Below are 23,746 nucleotides of genomic sequence, written 5' to 3'. Positions count from 1 at the left end.
AATATTATAAGAACTGATGAATATGGTTCACATGTATTCTTAGATACAAGTTTAATAACAGATCCGAATTATAAAGCAGAAAAACATTGTAAATCAACATTGGACAGTATAACAAAATCGATTAATGTCGATAATCAACGTTATACATTGTGCGGTATAATAAATTATATTTCTTATGCAACAACTAATTCCAAGGACAACTTAAGAACGGGTCATTACATTGCGATTGCATTTACTGGAATGAGCTGGTATGAGTATGACGATTTAAAAAAAGTAAGAAATTATGTTTCACAAGAGAAAATAGTTACACCACACGTAATTATGTATACGAAGTAATATTTAATCTCAAAATAATAAACTTATTTTTTTTTTCACCTCAAACGTCATATTGGATTATAAATGTACCCCAAGTCGTTCCACTCTAGGTTTGAGGTGGAAAAAAATAAGTTTACCGTTCTAAAATTTATTACTTTTACATTTACTTGTATACTTTACCTTTTTTTTACTAACCTAAGTATATTATGCATATATAGTATAAAATACACATATGTACTTATACGTGCATGTCAATTTTATTTCTAAATCCTTTTCTTGAATTGAATAATTAAATTTTAAAGATGCTTCTGAGCATTAATATTTAGCTTAGCAACAGACGTGTTTCAAGACAGACACATTTGTCAGCGTGCAGTTTATATGAGTTGAGACTATTGAATTAATAGAAAAATTACATTCACTAAAATTCGCTACAGACTGAATAGAACGATCTTAATTTCATTTGTTTACAACACTTATCGGTCGGAGAATTTATTTACTATCATAATAATTTTAATTCTAAAAATTGATTAAGATATTAAAATGTACAGTAATATTATTAAACAGTAAACAAAAAGAAACAATTTCAGATGTTATTTAAAAAGAATACCTATACCTCCTTACCTCGTTACTTGACCACTTTGAGCATTTATGTATGATTTTTCGTTAGAACTCTTTGAAAACTAGCTGGAAGTGCAGTAAGAACAATTAAACTTGGAATTTTTTATTACCGTTCGAATACGTTCGACATCTCGTAAACTGCTGGTCGAATCGCTTTGACTTATTAGACTTTTCGTCAGAACTCGTCGAGAACTGCCAAAAAATACTGTGAGAACTATTCGGAACTCTAAAAAAAATTTCGGTCACTGAACTTAAAAAATTTTCGATCACCCTTTAAATACGTGACATCTTGTAAACTGTTGGTCGAATCGCTTTGACTTATTAGACTTTTCGTCAGAACTCGTCGAGAACTGCCAAAAAATACTGTGAGAACTATTCGGAACTCTAAAAAAAATTTCGGTCACTGAACTTAAAAAATTTTCGATTACCCTTTAAATACGTGACATCTCGTAAACTGCTGGTCGAATCGCTTTGACTTATTAGACTTTTCGTCAGAACTCGTCGAGAACTGCCAAAAAATACTGTGAGAACTATTCGGAACTCTAAAAAAAATTTCGGTCACTGAACTTAAAAAATTTTCGATCACCCTTTAAATACGTGACATCTTGTAAACTGTTGGTCGAATCGCTTTGACTTATTAGACTTTTCGTCAGAACTCGTCGAGAACTGCCAAAAAATACTGTGAGAACTATTCGGAACTCTAAAAAAAATTTCGGTCACTGAACTTAAAAAATTTTCGATTACCCTTTAAATACGTGACATCTCGTAAACTGCTGGTCGAATCGCTTTGACTTATTAGACTTTTCGTCAGAACTCGTCGAGAACTGCCAAAAAATACTGTGAGAACTATTCGGAACTCTAAAAAAAATTTCGGTCACTGAACTTAAAAAATTTTCGATCACCCTTTAAATACGTGACATCTTGTAAACTGTTGGTCGAATCGCTTTGACTTATTAGACTTTTCGTCAGAACTCGTCGAGAACTGCCAAAAAATACTGTGAGAACTATTCGGAACTCTAAAAAAAATTTCGGTCACTGAACTTAAAAAATTTTCGATTACCCTTTAAATACGTGACATCTCGTAAACTGTTGGTCGAATCGCTCTGACTTATTAGACTTTTCGTCAGAACTCGTCGAGAACTGCCAAAAAATACTGTGAGAACTATTCGGAACTCTAAAAAAAATTTCGGTCACTGAACTTAAAAAATTTTCGATTACCCTTTAAATACGTGACATCTCGTAAACTGTTGGTTGAATCGCTCTGACTTATTAGACTTTTCGTCAGAACTCGTCGAGAACTGCCAAAAAATACTGTGAGAACTATTCGGAACTCTAAAAAAAATTTCGGTCACTGAACTTAAAAAATTTTCGATTACCCTTTAAATACGTGACATCTCGTAAACTGTTGGTCGAATCGCTCTGACTTATTAGACTTTTCGTCAGAACTCGTCGAGAACTGCCAAAAAATACTGTGAGAACTATTCGGAACTCTAAAAAAAATTTCGGTCACTGAACTTAAAAAATTTTCGATCACCCTTTAAATACGTGACATCTCGTAAACTGTTGGTCGAATCGCTTTGACTTATTAGACTTTTCGTCAGAACTCGTCGAGAACTGTCAAAAAATACAGTGAGAACTACTCGGAACTTAAAAAAAAATTTCAATTACTGAACTTAGAAAAGTTTCAGTTGAGCAAAATTTTTTTAGAGTTCCGAGTAGTTCTAAATAACGTTTTGAGTAGTTCTTTACGAGTTCTAACGAAAAATCTTATGGCTCAAAGTAATCGGATGACGAGATAAGAAAGTATAAGTGTTATTTTAACTGATATGTAAAATTGTTTAAAGTTCTGATTATTATTATTTTTTTTAGTTTATATTGTTTTAAAGCGTCGAGAACTCTTTGAAATAAACAAAATAACAATAAGATTATCTCAGAACTATTAAATCTCAAAATTTAAATTTTTTAAATAAACAATTTTTTTTATAAATAAAATAAATTTTTTACGTATCAGGAACTCTAGATATTTGCAAAAAGAAGCTGTTAAACCGTTCAGAACTATTGGATCTCAAATTTCGAAAAAAAGTTGGCCCCCCAATTTTTTAATTTTAATTTCCGGCCGTTAATAAATGGAACTCTTTATATAAATTATAGAGAACTCCTAATCTCCTCAAAATAAAGTGGGAACTCTTATTAGAACTACGAAATTTTAATTTTGGGGGGCTAACTTGACACACCCCACTTTCCAAGCCTTTCCCTCTTCCACTCATATTCTTTCTGATTGCAATTACAACATTCGCGAAAACACGATTATTTATTATCGCAATATTTTACACTCTCAATGTTATACGTACACGACGCGTCGCTGTATTATATTATATTATAATTAATAAAAAATAATAATAAATATTATCACTTATAAACAAGCTACGTTCTGCACACTCGCAATTCAAACGATGAAAAAAATTAAACAATCACCGACATATAAACGTACGATACGGCTAATAAATTTGGGTTAATTAATATATGATGAACCGACTGTTCGAAAATGTACAAAATTCGGTACCGTACGGGAATTTCATATAAGTCCTTCAAAATACGCATATTATAAATAAGCGCTCAATATTATCACGGCTTTTCATTGTACATATAAATCAGGCAGACTGTGAAATTTAAGTAATTGAACGGATTCATAATTAATAACTCAATAATCGCGATCGCGTCTCCAAGAGATGATGCGACGATACACGGAACGACCCATACTACTATCCGCTTTGCTCGAATGTCAGTAGGTAAATGATAAGCCCGGCGATCTTGCGTAAACATGACGTACCGTGCACCGTAATAACAAACCTAAAGGCCACGTATCAGCCAAATATTTCCCCAAATATTTAACGTTTTACAAAATACATTCTGAACGAATATTCATTGTATTATAAAATTAAGTATAAATCGTCATAACACATCTTTCTAGTATATTAATAATTTTCGCTTCAGTGCGTCATGTATTACTCAGTAATTTAAAATATCACAAATTGCATTTAAATGAACAAAACATTGTTATAATATTGTCATAATATTAAAATATATTCAAATCTAAGCGTCAAATAAGTGAATTATCATCCACGTAAAATATAGCAAAGAAAAAACTAATTCACATTTCTCACTTTCTATTAACTTTCTATTTCGAATACATTATGCAAAGTACTTATTTCGATAAAAAGTCGAAAAAAAACAGAAAAGAAAATCAGTATCATTTTAATAATAAAAATTAGTAACAGATCTGTACGTGTGTAAACACAGTTGCTTTTGAGAATTATATACACCATTAACTTTAATTTTTAGGGTTAACATAATTACTCATGAGAATTATATACATGATTAATTTTCAGGATTATTAACTTTATTATCAGTTAACTTGAATCATTCGTAGCTCAAATCTATCGCGTGACACTTTTTCGATATATGAAAATTTTTGGAACTTTAATTATCTTCGGGAGGTTATATAACGATTAGGAAATATCTTGTGTCTATAGATATATACTTTTAATATTTTAATTTTAATACTCATCTGTAATCTTAAAAATATTAAATTCCATTTTACACAGTATAACCGCAAGTAAAACGTCGGTTTGAAAAGTAATCGATAGTGTACAATTTTGACGATAGCACGGTAGCAGTGTACAGTAAGTATTATTAGCATGAGAGAGAGATAAATACCGATTAAGGTTTACGATACACTACACGGAATGATGAATGGTCAGGTAGTTAATCGCCAGCTGATTAGAGCGCACAATCGCCTCTAATCCACATAGACGAAGCTTCACTTTAGCGAATCAAGTCATTATGTAATGCGAACTTTAATCAGATTTACACAACGTATAGTGATTATATTAATGTATATATTTATTATGCGTAATTATAATCGTGTATATCAGGTGACTCGATACAAAGGCAGATATATTCTACAAGCTCACTAATGAAAGCGTATGATTACGCACGATTAATGCAATGATAGATTTAAGATTCAAGTAACTGAAGGCTTTAAGAAAACGAAGATTGAACATTACGGATATTCTAAAGTATAAAAATATCTTGAAGATTAAGAAATTTTGATACATCTTAGAGATTTCTTAAAATTCTCTTTAAAAAGCTACGTGTAAATTAAATATTAAACATCTAGCAATTCGCAAAAATTTTGAATTCTAAAGCTTTATAATTATAAGGTTTTAAAATGTTAAGATCTAGTCTAAATATGCACACTTCCAATACTACAAATTGTCAACATTAACCTGTTGATAAGGTTAACCAACTTTACCAACATTAAAGTTGGTAAGATTCGTACATTTTAATATCGAACGAAAGAGATCTTTAGATTCTTAAATACAGGTTTGCATCAATAAGATTGTTGATTTTTTAGCCTTATGTAAAGATTCTTACTTTTTCGGACTTGTGCAGCAAACCTTTTGCCCGCGTCAAAACGCGTGTAATCGCGCAACTTTAATGATTCGGCGTTTCGGTCGACTGAAGTTCTAGAACGTGCGAGAACGGCGCGCATCCGCGGCGCAAAGTCACACCTCACTGCCGACGCAAAGTGGACTAACCCCTTAATTGGAAACGTTGAATGAATTCGAGTGCGGTGGGGAAGGAATGAACACGAGACGAGGGGAGGAAATGCGGGGCAAAGCAATATGACTGCCATTGTTGGAAACTATAGCGCTCCGATGCCATACAGGAAATCCTCGCGATGCGCAGCCACCCGCGCTCCTGCACGTCGCTCCCGTTCACGGCTTTGTCAAAATGACTTTTCGTTTCGGCCCCACAACTACAGCTTTCACTATCCCAAAAGTGTTAAACTTTTCCTCTTTCCACAAAAAGTTTAAGTTTGCGCGCGGTGTAAATATAAATGAAAATTGAAGATCGCATTAAAATTCATATGTCGGCAGCAGTCAAGATTAATATTTCCAGCAATAATACATTGTAACTTTGAATAATAAAACAAGCCATATTTACTAAATAACCTTTCTATGGAACAAGATTTATTTAAAAAAGCCGAGTGAGAATTATATAGCTCACCGCATCTTTTAAAATAAACTTTTACAATATTACGAACACACAAAAAAAACTTAATCATGTACTGTTTGTAAAAGTTTTAAAACAAAAAAATACGAAACATCAGAAGAAACGTTAGTTTGCCATCTCGGCTAAGATCGTCTTATTTTTGAGTGATGCTCTAATTTTCGTTGGTTAATGCTATTTCTTATTAGTCGTCGAGTCATTTAATTGAATCTCTTAGTCGCCGCTACACGATACACAACATGAATTTTAAATCCGTACATTGGCTTTCACCACTCGTCGCACGCTTAATGATGTCATTTGGAGCTGTCTGAACGAGCAGCTTATCAGATCAAGGAATTTAAAGAAGTAACAATAATATTAAACATATTAAACATTCTTTTTAAATATTACATCGGTATTCTTTAGGATTTCTCTATAATTATCTTTGAATTCTAAAAATGTTAACTGTTAATTATAGCATTTAAACAGTCTAAGGTTACACAAATATAAAATTAAATTATCAAGAATAAATAAAAAACTGAGCACTCTCAAATCATTTTAAATAAAAACGACTAAAATATATATAATTAAAAATTAAAAATTAAAGATAAAAATATTTACTTAATACATTTCTTGCAATATTATTAATAATAAATTGATTAGAATCAATTCCGGTAATTGTGACAATGCAATAACGGTACCAACAAATTACCAATGATGCTGCAATTAATATTTCAGTGTTATTAAATTTCAGCAATTTTATGATACTTAAAGATATTTATCTTGCATCTTATATAATTTATCGAAAAAATAGTTATTATATTTACTAATAAATAATTAAACCAATTGACGTTACCATAACATTTTAAATATCCTCATTGTCCCTTAAGAAAAATTTCGATCTTTCAAAACTTCTCATTAAAACATTAAAGAGTTAAAGCATACGGCCATCGAAATCGAGTGAGAACCGTCATGGTCGATTCTATTTTAGCGCGATCTCGAGATTCACGTCGCGAGTGGCGGCTTCGAGCCGCTTCAAGTGAGCGGCGAGCGACGAACGGCGATCGCTCGTATCCCCGCGACGTGAGTTAAAACGTATACCTAGACTCGAGGAACTGTGCGAAACGCAGGACTCAAAGACTGCCGATAACAAACGTTATCGAGCGACACGTAGCATAAACATTTATGCTCGCATCAACGCGATCCGCTCGCGTCCCGTCCTCCTGCTGCACCTTGCAGTCTCCGACGGCCGGTGCCCGAACAAACGATACGAGCAGCACGTGCGTCCGACAGGAGAAAACGACGAAGCATCTGGCGCGAACGACCGCCAGAGCGGAATGGATGGAAGGGAGGAGAGGGAAGGCAGCGCGGTGGGAACGATGCGCTGGATGCACTCCGCGATGCACTACTCCGCGTCCGTCGTCGCGGACGGATTCCACTGCGATCCGGAGCATGTGAGGCATTGGATGCAGCTGTTATATGTAAACGCTATGGTATCGCAAAACAGAAATGTCGAAGGTAATAACCCTCGTGTTCTATTATAGGAAAAGTAGCCGTCGCTATTATTAATGAAAAACTCTGTAATCGTAACTTCAATGCTAAACAAGCGCTTCTGACTTCTCCCTTTATCGCTAGTACAAAATAGCGCTTCTCTCATTTTGTCTTCTTTTTTTATTAATTATAGACAATTTTCCATCGTACGAGTACGAATTCTGTAACATTTTAATTTTGTAACTAAATGTATGGCGTACAACACTTTCATAATAACCTTTTAATTAATAATACTGATAAGAAAAGATTCTTACATTTTTTTTATTAATAAAGAAAATAATTTTTACTTCCTTTCATAAGACAAGAGATTATTCTACTAATAACCAGCTGTAGGATAATTCTAATGTTAATATAATGGAGAATTGTTCCATTTACGTGGAATATCTCGAATACAAGCGTTTCTATTTCATGAAACAAAAATATCATAAAAATCGCCACGTGCAATCTGAGAGAAATCGCGATTGCGCTAAGTAACGTCGGACAAATCGTAATGCAGCTTAAACGCTCGATGCACTCGGCAAAGGTACTACAGCGAATTGGAGCGTGCGAAGCAATAACGGTGTATCTTGAATGCAAGCGTTTCAATTTCGCGAAACGAAAGTGTTGTAAATATCAACTGTGAAGATTATCACGCGCTATTTGAGATAAATCACGGCATTATTAAGCGACATCAGTAGCAATGTAATTCAAACGATGCGCACGATACACTCCACGGTGCATTAATTCCAGCACGAAAGGCATCAAATGTAGAGATAAATGTGAGAGTGAGTGAGTGAGTGATTTGAACAAATTTTATCGATAACAAATTAAAAAAGATTACATCAGTAGTGACTAAAGAGTTCAGTTCACACACATCTCATTAAAAAGTACAATAATAAAAATTAAATTAATTAAAATGGTAAACAATTTTTTTATTTTTTATTGTAGGATTTATATTGGGGTGATATGCTGGATGCTAGTTCCTTTTCGAGGTTTATGACACATTTTTTCCCGAAGCTATTTCTCTTCTGAAATTCCATTTTCCGCGTTCGATCGAAACGGCCGATAACAAATCAAAGAATTGCTATCATAAATCGTAACGCAGGTCAAGTTTGTAACTCGTCCCATTTTTCCTATATCACGTTAGTTATAAGAAAAAATTCGTTAATATTTAAAGGCGCAAAGGAAAAATTGTGATAATATTATATTAATATATAAATTTAAAAAAAAATTGTTTGGCATTATGTGATTTATCTGGCCTTATTCAAAGAGCATAATGCCAAAGGCTAGTATAAACAATAAATATATGTTCATATAAAATTTAAAAAAAAATTTAATTATACATATATTCTATAGATTCATTAATAACCACGTAATATGAAAGAGCATAATGTCATTAAATTGATGTATTAATACTTATAATTTTAGCAACTAATATTCGCGTGCATGTCTCTTTCAAGCGCTTAACTCGTCAACTCTGTGAGAAGCATGTGGCGTAAATATTTACGCCGCACTTTGACCACATATACCGCATTATATATTACACATTATACATATATATTCAACAACAATTAATCATTACTACCCACAAAGCTGACTGTGCAACACTTTGTATCAATAAACATGAGGCGTCATTCCAAAATCCAAGATATTCCACACTCTTCTATTGATTTTATTCGAATTCAATGTACCATCTTCTTCAACATGACATTGCGATTTTGTAAATCGATCTGTATGACGCACATTTCTCGTCTATTTAAGAGTCTTTTCGCAATTCTCCACATTATATGTACTACTCTCTTTTTTTTATCTCTGAGGAGCTTCAGCTTATCTGTCGTCGACGCATACGAGGTTGGGATGGTTGGGAAGAGGGGATGTGCGCGGGAGGGAAGAAAAGAACCACGGTCGTGACGACGGTTTGCCCGATAAGGGAAGAGGCACCGACTGTTATGAGATTCTTTCTAACGTACGCGTATCGGCACAAGGCGCCTCTTGTTCGAGATCTGCGAGCCGGCAAAACGAGATGCTCGAGGATAAGAGTGTTCGTCGACCGTGCGAACGACTGCCGGTGCATACATATTCAAAACCACGTTCACCATCGCTAGTCGCTACCGACCCCGTCCGTTCTATCCGAACTTCCCTCTATATACGTGGAAGTGTTGCAGGATATACAGGATGTCCCGGAATGACTATCGTCTCTGTCGATCACTATCCTAAGAATCAAACTAAACTAAACACGTATGTTAATATCGAAGTAGAGACAGCTTTCAAATTTTGAAAAATATGAAATAAAAATTGCAGGACTATACGTTAGTAAATAAAACTTTACAAGTTGTTAAATTATTTAGATCTTATTTGAAGTCTCTTGAATATTTAAATCCTGCAGAAATTCTCGAGTGCGCGCGCACAGATTTTCGTCTTCAGAACTTTTGGAATAAATTCGCAACTCCTTTTGCAACTAAATTTTTACCTTCACAGAACGATGATGAACAGTTCTATCTGGTAAAAAGTAGAGAATGATTTTATAAAAGTAATGGACATAAAATTATATTATCAAAAAAATATAATACATGCACCTTTTTCTACTTTTATTTTGCTTTGAGTGGAAAAGAAACTACAAGAGCAAGCATATAGATATAAGAAGAAAAAGTTGTTCTGTTCTACCATCGGTTTGTTTATAATCAAATACATAAAACTTTAAAATAATATCTAATATATGTGTGTGTGTGTGTGTGTGTGTGTGTGTGTGTGTGTGTGTGTGTGTGTGTGTGTGTGTGTGTGTGTGTGTGTGTGTGTGTGTGTGTGTGTGTGTGTGTGTGTGTGTGTGTGTGTGTGTGTGTGTGTGTGTGTGTGTGTGTGTGTGTGTGTGTGTGTAATACAATACATTCTTTATAGGAAGATCTGGCAATAAAAGCAATGGCGGAAACGTGACGATAAACCACCGCGAGGCAAAAAATATTTATTAAAACACCCGTTAAATTGTAAACGACATCCATCTGCGAATAATATTTCTGATGCCGCGACAGTACACGTATGCAACGTTCACGAATGTACCGAAATTTGCCATACCACATCGGGTTGCATATTTTGGTAAAATATAGTGGAAATAACATTTGCCCGCGCGCCTGAGCAAAACAAACTACGACTTGCGTTAATATTTCAGGAAAATAAAAGAGAGGATATTTATTTTGTTCATCGATATTTTGAATTTCCCAGTTATAGAGAGCGATGAAACTTCACACTCACAGTTGTTGACAACTGTTGTGCAATTTAAAAGTAGTATTGCCGCGATATAAAATCGTTCAATATTTATAAATCGCAAAAATAGATAATGCAAATAATGCAAATTGAATACATTATATGTAACTTCACTGAATATAATTATGTTGAAAATTGTCCGATAAAAAAAATTTGTTACAAATAAATTTTAAATTTTATCCTGCCAAACGTGCATCGCAATAACGTAAACAAATTATAAGAGAAATTCAGCACAGAGAAGCATCCCAAATTCCACACATTTTCATCCATTTACGTATTCTTTGAGCAATTTAAAAATAATTTTACTTGAGCGTTAATTCGATCAAAATCGTTTAATATCGCCCGCGCAATTGAGTTACTATTACGGATTTGTTGAAATTAGCCTAAAAATACGTCGAACACACATCCACATACGAAATGCGTCATCCGCGTTAATACGCGACTTAAGCCCGTCCAATTCAACCCAGACCTACCTAACGTACTATTTATAATCCGCTCTAGAGTGGTACTAATTGGCGTTGTTTAGGGATGACGACGTCAGTGTTTTGTGACTAATCGACCGACGTCTCGTTTCGTCCCACATTAAGCTTCGCGCACGCGAAGTGCCGCGTGACGAACTTTGTTATTGTGATCTTATCGCAAGATGCATTATTCACGATAATTAAAAGTCAATCCAGTCATCTTGGAACATCGAGAAAAATGCGACCAGCATTTGCAAATTGAAGGGAAGTATCTCTGATCAAATGTATAAGCTACAGTATTGTACACGAGTATCTCTCTCTAAGAGAGAATTTATATTTTTGTGAAAACTTCACATGTGAAAAAAGAGGCATCTATTCATATCAAATTTATGTAGATTCTTTAGTGGCGAAAGATTGATTAAGGCTTCATACTCTGAATTACTGAAGGACTGTTTCCTCGGGCAGTAGCTAAGTTTAATGTCTGCTCATCCGAGGTTCGCGGGTTAACGTGCTCGGTGAAATTTGTCGGTGAATTTTTGCCGTTATTTTTCCGTGTCGGCTCGTGGCTCTATCTCCGTCACTATGCCTGGTCGCCCATTAAAACGGCCGGGTGCAATTACGTTTAAAAATAGCGAGAGAGTCGAGAGTAGAGTCTGTTGCGCTCGATTGCATCAGACACCACCATGACGACGACGACGAAACGGACGGTAGCGGAGGAAACAACCACAACGACGACGACGACGACGAGAACGACAAAGAGGAAGACAACAACGACGACGATGGCGACGACGACAGGGAAACGTCAGAGGTTTCGCTCGTCCGCACTTTGCGATCGATGTACTGCAAGAATCGATAGCGTGCTCACTCATGTTTGGCATACCATTATCGTAAATCGCTAAAAAAGTAAAAAAATCGGCACTAATCTCTAATCTCATATTCATCATATTTATTTTTCATTGTTCAATGAAACTTATTATAAATAAATTTTTAATTCTTTCACAAACATGAATCGAAATAATGTATTATAAATGAAAATAATGAAAGAATTTTTATAAAGAGAATCATAGCATCTACTAAGATTTCGCATTTTATTTATCCATAGATTTCATTTATCGAGCAATTAAAAAATCAATTTATTCTTGCATGTTAATTCGGTTAAATATTATTTTTTAATGTAATATGTATTTTTTAATATTTTCTTTGATTCAATTAATTCTCTAAAAATATTGCGATAACGCGAAATTCGCTTGAAATCAAATAATTAAACTCTAAATTTTCTATAAATTTTCAAATATTTTTATAATAAAAACCTATCAATATAGCTTCTTTAAATGACTATCAATATAATTTCTTTAAAATACATTTAATTTTATTTTACGTAAAAACCATTTTTTTCTTAAAACAAATATGTTCCATTCTCTGTATATTATACTTTTTAAATATGTAGTTTGCATAATTTCTAAGAAAGCTAATGCAATACATTTCATGACATTTCTCTATATTGAGAACACGTTTGTGCTTAAACCGCAATTTCTTAGCTGCGGCAGTTGTTATGAAGCTCGTACATTAATTCTCGTTGAGAGTGATGAAAATCAGGCGTAAACTGACGCGTGCTTGTAAGCCCTGAGTAGTGTGTACATTGTTTCCACAACCTCTAGACCAGTCCCAAAGCGTCAGTTTAATGTTTAGATCGCCGAAGATGTCGTGGCGCTTGTTAGGAAACATGGGTAGTACGAAACCGCGAATTTCAGAATGACGATTGGCTCTTGACCCAAATTCAATTAATTCACATAATGATTAATTTTTAATGTTCACCACTGATATAATAAGACATACAATAAAACATATATCATGCATTAATGGTGAAATTATTCCGATAATATTCACGCGTTCATGTTATATAATTAATTATATAAACGCGGTATTATCACCGATTTATCTATTCCATGAGTGAATAACCCTGCTAATTTACAGTGAAATCAATCACACTGAGAAAGAATCTTGCACTAATAAGAATGCAATTTAGATCAGATAAACGTAGAATAAGAAGTCTCAATTATTTAAAATTATTCATAAATTAATCAATTACGGCAAAATAAGTTCAACCATATAAAAATATATAAAAAATTTTATCAAATAAAAAATATAAGAAAAACTAATAAATTAACTTTCGTGGACTAAAATAAAATGTTTGTTTAAAAAAGTACAAATAAGAAATGTTCTTCTCGATTAACACAATTATTATTAATAAAAATGTTATTCAGCACCAAGATTCGCAGACCAAATAGACGATCTTACACTCAAAAAAATGGTCTTGCAACTTCAACAAAAATTATGTGTGTAAAAATTAGCTGGGATAGATAAATAATTAGCAAATACTGTAATATATACTAGTATGTATTGCACCTATCAGTCTAGTTCAATAGAAGCAGAATTTTCAAATTCTATACGTAACAACCAAAATTCTAGCAAAAAATAGTGATACATTTTGGTTGTGATGTCAAGAAATCTGTCTATATCAGAAAAAAAATTTTTTGGGTATAACTTAATCTATGTTTAAAACATTTATCGATCAAGAATTAACTTACAATTATTATTGTTAATAAAAATTTTATTAAGATATTAAATTTATATTCAATATTGCAAACAATTTAAACGATAATTATTTGCATCGGGCAACATTAGTACACCGTTGAGCCATATCGGTATCACATTCAAATACGCCAAGAAAAATATTATTTCAGCAACTATTGGTTTTTCTGAACCGGATAGCATATCGTCGATTCAGGATAAAAAGAATAATGTACAAATTTTATTTTCGCTTATTATATATCACATTTTTCACGTACAAATCAAGAATAATCGCGTGTGATTTATTAAAGCTTTACTTAAGAAAACTCGCAATAATTGTATAATAAAAAAGATATGTATTCCCTTTGTGATCTATAATATTATTGCTTCGGTAAATTAAAAAAAATATTTAAGTAAGATTTGTGAAATTTATAACGACTTTATATTTGTCTAATATAATTATATTAAATTTATTATAATTATTAAACAAATCGTTAAAAAATCATTACTTGCCTTATTGCACATACCGTCAAGAATTATGGTGTAAAATGACGTAAGCAATTAAAAAAAATTGTATATGTATACAAAATGTATAATATAAGTCATATATCTCGGTACACAGCCAATATAATAATAATCCAAGATATTAACAAGGCAACTAGGGCGACTAGCTCAATTGATGTTATTTGATAGCCTAAACAAGATATTTAACACAAAAGAGAAAAGGCAGAAACCTTAACCGTGAACTGCGTCATCCAATTATGTAGGATATAAGTGGATAATTTACAAACTCCATGAATGTATATATAATACAAGCAACTTATTCAATGTAAATAACTTTGAAAGCGAAACACAGATTTTCAATGAGCTCCGCTATTTTGTGCTATGATGGTGAGAGAGCTTTGGTTACTGACCTCATTTTCATGTAATTTAGTACACAACCTTTTCAAAACATGACGGAAAGAGTGTAAATTAAACGAAAGTTGATCTGCTGATTCATGTTAGAGCAGCAGCTTTTATCGCCTTACAACGCCCAACATGGGGTTTCGCGGGCCTCACGTTTCGCTTGAAAAGTTACGTGTACCAGAGTCCTACGCGCCCGCAAAGTTTATAAAAGTTATTTGTCTACATCCTGTAAATGGCTTGTAGAGAAGGAGCGAATTGTAGCACGGAAAGGCGAAGTATGGAACAAGCGAGATGAGGAGAAACGAGAGAGAGAGAGAGAGAGAAGGAGGGAGACACGACTTACGCAACGACGGCAAATAACGCTAATGAGTTCGCTACTCGTATTCTTTCAACAGGAAGCTCTCCTTGGAACGAACCCATTGCTGAAGAACGGTACGAAAACGAGCGATATGTTGTCGTATCTTTCGGAGAACGAAAAATTGCGTATTGCATGTTATACATAACCATAATTCCATAACATGATGAAATATATATTGCAAACATAAAGTTTACAAAATAATAATGTATCATTACATTATCATTTACTATTTATATTAATAATAATAATAATTTTAGTACAATATATGTTAATAATTGTATCCCATATGTATAATATTATTATTACAAATTATGTGTCACGAAATATATTTCTTTTTATCAAGTAATTATCTTAATTATCTCCATATTTTAATGCTCGCGAAAAAAAGGTTCCGTGTCATACATAATTATAAAGCAACGTGGTAAAATGTAACCCTTAGAGCAATTTACTGAGACTTTGGTAACATCTTCAATAAACACAACGCATATGTAGGTGACGAGAATAAATAAGATTAATACACGTGTGCGGATATCATCACATCAAGCCAACTTGATTAGATATCGCGAAAAAGACATGACCGCTATAAATATTTCTGTAAAATACGACTGCACATGTGTTTCCAAGCATTTCCGTTCCATTTAATAATGAGCTTCCTTTACACGACATACACGTTACTTAACGTATATATGTTTAAGAGAATAGAAGAGAAAAATTGAAACCTATCGAAATTTAGGTTTTCCATTTTCATGATTTTCTTTTTATTACTTTTGTAACATGTTTTTGCCATTTGCTTTGCACGGAGAGAATTTTCTCTTAAAATTTACCTTCAAAACTTGGTAATTGTGAGATAATGTGTGACCTCAAAGAATTTTACTATATTTTTCAGTAAAATTTACTATACTTTTTTTAGTAAATTTACTAAAAGTATAATAAATTTTACTATACTTTTAGTAAATTTTATTAAAAAGTGTAGTAAAATTCCTCGAGGTCATATATTATCTCACAATTACCAGATTTTGAGGATAAATTTTAAAAGAAAATTCTCTCCGTGTAGATGACAAACACGTAAAAAAATTAATATAAAACAAATTCTATTTCATTGCTTGCGTCAAAGTTGTCAACAAATCACATCATTATTAGTTCATAAGACGGATCTGGTAAATTTGTAAACATTTAAGTAATATTCAAGAATAGAAAATAACAAGTTATAAACGCCGTTACCATTATTGTTACTTTTTTCACAACAATTTGATAATGATTTTACCATTTTCCATAATAACAATGATAAAGCCATGATTAAAATAATTACTTTTGACAATCAACTCGTTAGTATATGCGTTATTAGTTGAAAAATAGTAACTTGTAACTTTATTCATTACATAACGCGTTACTAATGCATTATTTCTGCTCGTTATGTAACGACTCAAACTAACGAGTTTTCTTTTCAACGCGTAATAGCGAATTACTTGCCAAAAGTGACTATTCCAATTCTGGTATTAACATTATCATTATAAAAAATTGTAACGTTATTATTATCAAATCATTATTATAACAAAATTTAAGTAACCGAGATTTGTTACACTTGTAACATGTTACTTCCCATTCTTGGTGTCGTATTATATAACAAAAGTTGATCAATCAATTTCTATCAATTTCTCATATATCAATACTTTTCACTTCTCTGTATCTCATGCAAGATAGAACCAAGTTCTATCATTCGAACTTTCTCGTCATTTTCGTTTCTTTCCTATCAAAGAGACATTTCTTTTAAAATACTTGGACAGATACTTTGCGCAGAAAAATATAAAGTAAGTAATGCGAACTTTTTATATTTCGTTGTTTGAGATCACAATGTGTTAATGAAAAGCTCTTAAATTTTATTAATCTCTTAAACTTTATATACAAGATATTGTATAAATTTATAAAAATATAGCCGTCACACACGCAAAATTTAACATTAAATTAATTCCTATCATTTTTCACATATCATATTCTCTTCTTACATAAAAAAATACTTTTTAGAGATGATATATAGTAATGTTTTCTCTATTATAAAATAAGAAAATACATCAGGTTGTAAAACTACAGAAAATAAAAAAATTTTATATTTTCCAAAGTTACGTTTCAGAAAACGTACTTCCCAAAGTTTTTAGTAGTGACATTTTTTCCGCCATAGAATAAAGAAACAAATCAAACTATAAAGCCGTCAATCACAACAATTTTCAAATCACTGTCAAAAAATTCACCGGAACTGTCTGTTGCAATTTTTCAGAGTTTGCCTTTACAAATGGTACCAAGTCTAATGTTATTTTTTTAACAAAGTTTTAAACAACTTTTTAAAGCAATATTTCGCAATAACATTTTTACCTTACGTAAAAAAATATTGTTGGAATATATACATTTTGGTTTATAATTACAATAAAATATTTTATTTCAATAAAAGTTTTGTTTTTTTAGCTTAACCGCCGATTAATTCAATAAAAGTAAAATGCAACACATGGCATCAAACTTCGTTAAAAAAAAAGAATTTAGCCGTATTCGACGCATCCGTTAGTTAGATTCCCGTTAATAATTTTTCTCATAAAAAGGCTGCTTTTCAACTTCTTGATAATATCCCTTAATGCTCAGCAACTTGTGAGAGAAACGCATGTCGACATATAAATCAGTAAATAATAACCGTGAAGAGACGCGTGGAAAGAGATAATGCCCGCAATGGTCAGACTGACGGTCTCGCAAACGGGACTTCCCGACCGGATAGATGCCATCGTTAGCGTCCATCGCGAATGATTGTTATAACAAATATTCGATTCAATTATGCTATCATATATTTTGCCACGCATACCTGGACTGGTCTGCCAAGATAGACCACCGATGAACATTTTCCTAGAAAAGAAAGACGATTCCATCAGGCTCGTCGTCCAGCCGCAAGTCGTTGGCGGAAGAGGAAGCGGGGAGACTGCCGGCAGAGGGTAACTTCCGGTACTATTTTGCAACCCCCTGCGCAGTCTCCCGTCCTTGGCGGCAGGTGTCACCACACATCAACAATCGAACAACACCCGTTTCCTTTTTTTTCCTTTCCGGAACACGTTTCATCGCGACGCGCTTAAAGACCGGATCTTCCGATCGTGAACGGAACGCGAGCTACGCGAGACTTCTTCTCGGACCGGCACCTTCGTTTCACACATCTCTTTCACAGCCTTTTCGCACACGGCTCCACACATCGAGTCACAAACAAACACATGATCAATCCAATCGATTGACCTATCAATTAATTAATTTTTTTTTCTATACGGGAGGAGATTCCGTCAATCTCGAACTTGCGTCGCCGGAACAACCTCCACTCTCGCGCGATTTGTATCTTATCTCTCGAAATCCACTGTCAATACAGATTAAAGCGGAAAAGCTAACAGATGTAATACATGCAATTACATGTATGCGATATGCGATTCTTATTGAAGAATTCAACCTGCCTACTGACTCATCTAATAATTATTATTTTAATACTTCAAGAATTATTGTAATACAGAAATCGAACTGATATCGGAAATTCTCGCATCTATGGGTTTCTTTGGGAAGTTCTACAATTTAAATTCTTCCTTTGTGAACAGATTACAAAAAATCCAGGAAACTGATGATAATATTAATTATTCATTTGGAACCTTTCTATCGAAAAACAGTCGACTAACTAGTTCAAGCACGTGCCGCTTATCACGATCCCTATTCTAAAGCAAAAAATCTGTGTTATCTATTGTATAGATCGATAAACGATCCGATGATTGTTGATAATCTGTACTAGTGAGCGACTTGCATTTGATAATTTACGAGGATTCTAATGTCAGAAAAATCTCTAGATGAAGATTTCTCACTGTCAAGGTTGTTGAACAATAAAAAAATGACGTAAATTTTTTTAGATAGGCAAACACAGCACAAACCGTTCCGCGAATAAACCGGACCGATCCGGCAGACCGTCACCTGATCTGGTGTAATCTCCGAGGAAGCGAATTGCGCTTCCCGCATGACAGGCAGCGGCCATAATCGATCCACGTACGCGTCATTAATTAGCCAGCTTAAGTATCCGTCAGCATGCGTCGATAAGGAAACGACCTCCTATCCTTTTCATTCATGAACTCGTCCTCTCCCAGCCCCCTCCGCCCTTCCACCTCATGGATGAGGAGAGATCCCCACTACTATTCGCTCTTCATCATCGTCGTCGCAAATAATCGCGCCTCGCATTATTACACGGTGAGATAACGCTCCCGCTTGGTGGACGTAATCACGTGGTGGCGCATTTGAACATCGATTTTCCGAGCCACGATATAGCCATCTTCCTCCCACGCGCGCTCACCCCTCCTGCCGCGCGCCACTTCTCCCGCCTTCACTCTCTCTCTCTCTCTGCATCTCTACCTCTATCCGCCTATCCATCTAGAGCTTCTCAATTGGAAGAATCAAAGTGAGCTACCGTTTCCTAGCTCGGGATCACCGCGAGAGTTAAATCTGGAACCAAGGATTATCTGATATCCACAGATAATCTTAACGTAGCAATACATATTCTCAATATCATTTATCATCAGCATCAGTGTTACTTAACATTCCTATTCTCCATGAAAAGCAACTTTTTTTAGATAAAAGTAATTGAGATGTTATTTAGTAACTTTATTCAAAGAAATGTATCTTAATATTTATTAATCTGTCGAAAAAAACAACATAAAATAAGCAAATATTTACCATCGAATTCTTTTATGTCGAAAAATTTTAATGTGAAAATACTACAGTTAGATATTGATAATAATCATGTGCTTATATTTATATACCTATATTTGCATACACAAAAGAGAAGAAATATCAAAACTCTTATATTTCGAATCTTATTCAAAAAATTTAACACATAGCTCAACATGTAGAATTTCACTGTATAATTTTCATCTCATATAAATTATCTTGAGATATATTTATACTTTAAAATACAGTTTATTTGAAAAATAGATATATCAAATTTATTAAAGTTTATTTTATTAAAGTATTTATATAACTGACATTGAGTTAAGAATTAAAGCATAGTTATGGTTTTTTTCTTGTAAATTTCGCATTTGTTTCGAAATTAATCTTTAATTGAATATAAAATTAGAACTTACATTCAAATATAATTTGTATTTATAACTTTACTTAAAAAAAGTGTTAAATATGTTAAATGTATTTTAATTATTAAAGAAAAGTTATTTAAAGTCGCAGTTTTTAATAAATATTATAAGAATATATATTTATAATCTCTCTAGGAGACTTATATTTATAATCTCTTATAAATACATTTCTGAGTGGGTGCTTTAACTGAAAATCTTCAGGAGAACATGAGTATTAGTTTATTCCAATACTTTTCTCAGTATCAATAAAGACAAAGTTAAGTGGTAAAAGTTAGTGATAAAATATACAATGGTAAAATACAATCAAAAAATTAAAAACCCATAATTTCCTGTTATATAGAGAGCAACTAAACAATTAACATCACGCAGTAAAATTTTTAAAAAAGAATATCTCACTACTCACTGTCAGTAGAATTGAAATTATAGTCTAATCATATTCAATCATATCATCAAGTAAAATCAAACGCTGTTGTATAATTATTAAATTAAACAAGCTAACGAATATTGATAAATATTGCATCTTACGCCAGTAATAATTAATAACAAAATTTAATCAATTTAACGAACAAAGTCAAGCAAAACATTCTTCGAACATGAAAGATCTCATCGAATAGATGTATCGATCAATTTAACTAATACTAAATCACTTATTATTTATCATAATCAGAGACCTAATCATCAAGTAATCTAATTCCATTAGTCACTCAAAACTGTACAAAATTATTTTCTCAAACATAACATCATGAACAACATTTAATCGGATACAAACAATCTAACGAATAAAATCAATCGAATATCCCACCAACGCTGCAACGTTAATTAGGAATGTAATCAATTCGTCAATCATAACCGAAGGTAAACGAAACCATCGCGTTTTTCGTCAAATCTCAAGTACATCATCAAATATGCTTGACAACGAGTTATTAATCCAACTGCTAAACGTAAAAAAAACTAATAATCTAATTCGAGAACACTACACGTCATTTTATGCAGAGCACCTAGACCGTACTCCATTTTGAAGAATCACGTGACAAGACCATGCGTGATTTCGCCCAGAAGAATCGGTCCACCACGTGGCCATCGCACGAGGCGTGGTGTGGAATTGCAGTATTTCGTGTTCTTTTGCGAGTCTACGAAATGTGTCGGCTGACAAGCAAGTTCGAAGGTGGCGGCATCTCTCCCTCCCTCCTTCTTTCCATTCATCCGACTCTCTCTCCCACCCCTCGGTTCTCATCCGCCCTCGTCTATATACGCGGGGGGAGTATACCAAACACTGAAAGAAGGCGCCACCGGTCCGAGAAGAGGCACGCATATTCACGCGCCCGGCAAACATAAACACCATGCGTGTTTCCATCTCGCGCCGATTCACGACGGCCAAGGGCCAATCGATCAATGCGAAATCATAGCAAAGTACGCGGCGGTCCATCCGTTTGGGAAGAGACCGAGACGTTAAACCAGAGCACTGACACGGAGCAGGATAACAGAAACACAAGCTTTCCCAGGAAGAACGAGCAATCGCTGCGCGGCATCGTATCAACGCACTGAGAACGAAAGCGCTCCATTTTCCCGCCCGCCATTCCCCACCCTCTCTTTCTCCTTTCACACTCTCCCACGCATTCACGCATACATGCACGTACACTCGTGTTCGAGCGAGAGAGAGCGATGAGAGCGCTCTCGCTCGATCTCTAGATCGAGCTAGCTCTCTCTCTCTCTATCTCTCTCTCTCTCTCTCTCTCTCTCTCTCTCTCTCTCTCTCTCTCTCTCTCTCTCTCTCTCTCTCTCTCTCTCTCTCTCTCTCTCCCTCTCTCTCTCTCTCTCTCTCTCTCTCTCTCTCTCTCTCTCTCTCTCTCTCTCTCTCTCTCTCTCTCTCTCTCTCTCTCTCCCCCCTCCCCCCCTCTTTCTCTCGTGTGGTCGATCGTTGATGGTCGATGTAGTGGAACGTTTCGTGGTTGCCCGGGAGTTGTAAACGGAGGCTGCCGTTCACGTGGTGGACGGTGACAACCTCCCGCGTTTGCTCTATTCCTTCGTACCCTGGATCGTTCGGCACCTCGGCGGGCGAGCCGCTCGCTACGATCTCCTGGTTCTGGGACTCCATAACAACGCGCGGCGCACGATTGCTCGTTGTCGTCGTCGTCGCAAGGCTCTCGCGTGCCCGGGGTGGAAGCGACGGCGCTCGGCGTCCGGAGTAGCGGTGCTGTTGTCTAGTGCTGTTGTAGTGGATAACGATGACGTTGTTGCTGCGATGGTTGTGGACGGTGGCCTTGTTCGGTGCTCGCGACGGCGGTAATCTCGTCGCCGACGGCAGCGGCGAGCGTCGTCGCGGCCAAGCTCGTGACGTACAAAGGGGGTGGTTCGGTCACGACGCGCGCGAGACTTCCCTCGGAACTTGCTCCAGTTGTGCCGGGCGCTCCGCAACTACGTTTCGGAGCGTTTCTCTCGCACGACTACACACTCCTTTCCTACCGTCTCTTCCTGTGTCTCTTTCTCTCTCGTTCTCTATCTACCTTTCAGTCACTGCGATTACGAAGGGTGATGCGTTCGCTGATAATCGCGCGGCACTACGAGCGAACACGGATTATTGACGGTGAAGGAGGTATGCGAAACGATTGTGTCGAGGGTATCGGGATGTGTACCCGCGCTTGTCGCGCCAGATGACGACGATGACAACGACGACGACAACGACGACGGCGGCAAGGATGACGACGACAATGACGAGGAGGACGAATACGAGGACGATGACGACGACGACGACGACGACGACGACGACTAATAGAGTACACGAGGGAAAAAGGCTGTCGACCTCTCGCTTGCTCTTTTTTGACTCTCCGATGTTACTCTTCCCTTGGTCGCCAATTACTTTCTCCTTCTCTCTCTCTCTCTATCTCTCTCTCGCTCTCGCTCTCTTTCTCTCTCTCTCTCTCCTCACACTCTCCTCACACTACCGACTACTAAAAACTAAGAAGGTGAGAGGTTACGTGGCTGCGCGGTACGGCGACTACTGATGACGGGCGGCGGCCGGTACTCGGACGTGCGACGCGCTCTGCGAGAGGTTCGACGCGACACTGCGCTCTCGGCGCGGGGCGGGGGGAAGGGGGGCTGGGGGGAAAGGGGCATGTGGCGGCGGCGGCGGCGGCGGCGGCGGCGGCGGCGGCGACGGCGGCGGCAGCGGCAGCGGCGGCGGCAACGGCGGCAGCGGTGGCGGTGGCGGCAGCATCGACGGCGGTGGCGGTGGCAGTGGTGGCAGTGGCGGCGGCGGCGGCGGGGAACGTCGGCACTCCAACGGCGGGGATCGGAGAAGGGATTTGCGCCTGCGCCCTCCCCACTCGACACGCTGCCCGCGATGCGGAGAGGGGAACGTCACGACCGCGTACCCGCCTCCGATCGCGGCCTGTTCGCCTGCTCGCTCGCTCGCTCGCTCGCGGATAGCGCTAACGTCAACGCGCTAGCGCGAACAGCCGGGCGAGAGAGCGAGGCGGCTGATCCACGCGCGAAAAAGTCCGACCACCCGCGCGCCTACACTACTTGCTCCACTTCCG

The 23,746-nt window shown here is 35.9% G+C and overlaps 1 protein-coding gene and 1 long non-coding RNA gene across 4 annotated transcripts in view; both read right to left on the bottom strand.

Moving 5' to 3' along the window:
* The window catches only part of LOC118644976, a 52,417-nt gene extending 45,834 nt beyond the window's left edge, over window positions 1-6,583 (bottom strand). Inside the window, exon 1 of the long non-coding RNA XR_004962743.1 lies at window positions 5,371-6,583. This is a non-coding gene — a long non-coding RNA (uncharacterized LOC118644976). The remainder of the gene's footprint in view (window positions 1-5,370) is intronic.
* LOC105838293 (RNA-binding protein Musashi homolog Rbp6) overlaps window positions 1-23,280 on the bottom strand; it is a 613,545-nt gene extending 590,265 nt beyond the window's left edge. For all 3 annotated transcript variants that reach the window (XM_036284985.1, XM_036284984.1, XM_036284986.1), the window contains exons 1-2: window positions 22,241-23,280; window positions 17,915-17,955 (exon numbers count right to left, since the gene is read on the bottom strand). In XM_036284985.1, coding sequence (XP_036140878.1) covers window positions 17,915-17,955; window positions 22,241-22,305 — 106 coding nt within the window. In that variant the 5' untranslated portion in view covers window positions 22,306-23,280. The remainder of the gene's footprint in view (window positions 1-17,914; window positions 17,956-22,240) is intronic.
* Window positions 23,281-23,746: the final 466 nt, after the last annotated feature.

Source organism: Monomorium pharaonis, chromosome 3 (assembly GCF_013373865.1).
Source record: "Monomorium pharaonis isolate MP-MQ-018 chromosome 3, ASM1337386v2, whole genome shotgun sequence".
Lineage (NCBI taxonomy): Eukaryota > Metazoa > Arthropoda > Insecta > Hymenoptera > Formicidae > Monomorium > Monomorium pharaonis.
This window is presented reverse-complemented; position numbering and strand designations above follow the sequence as displayed.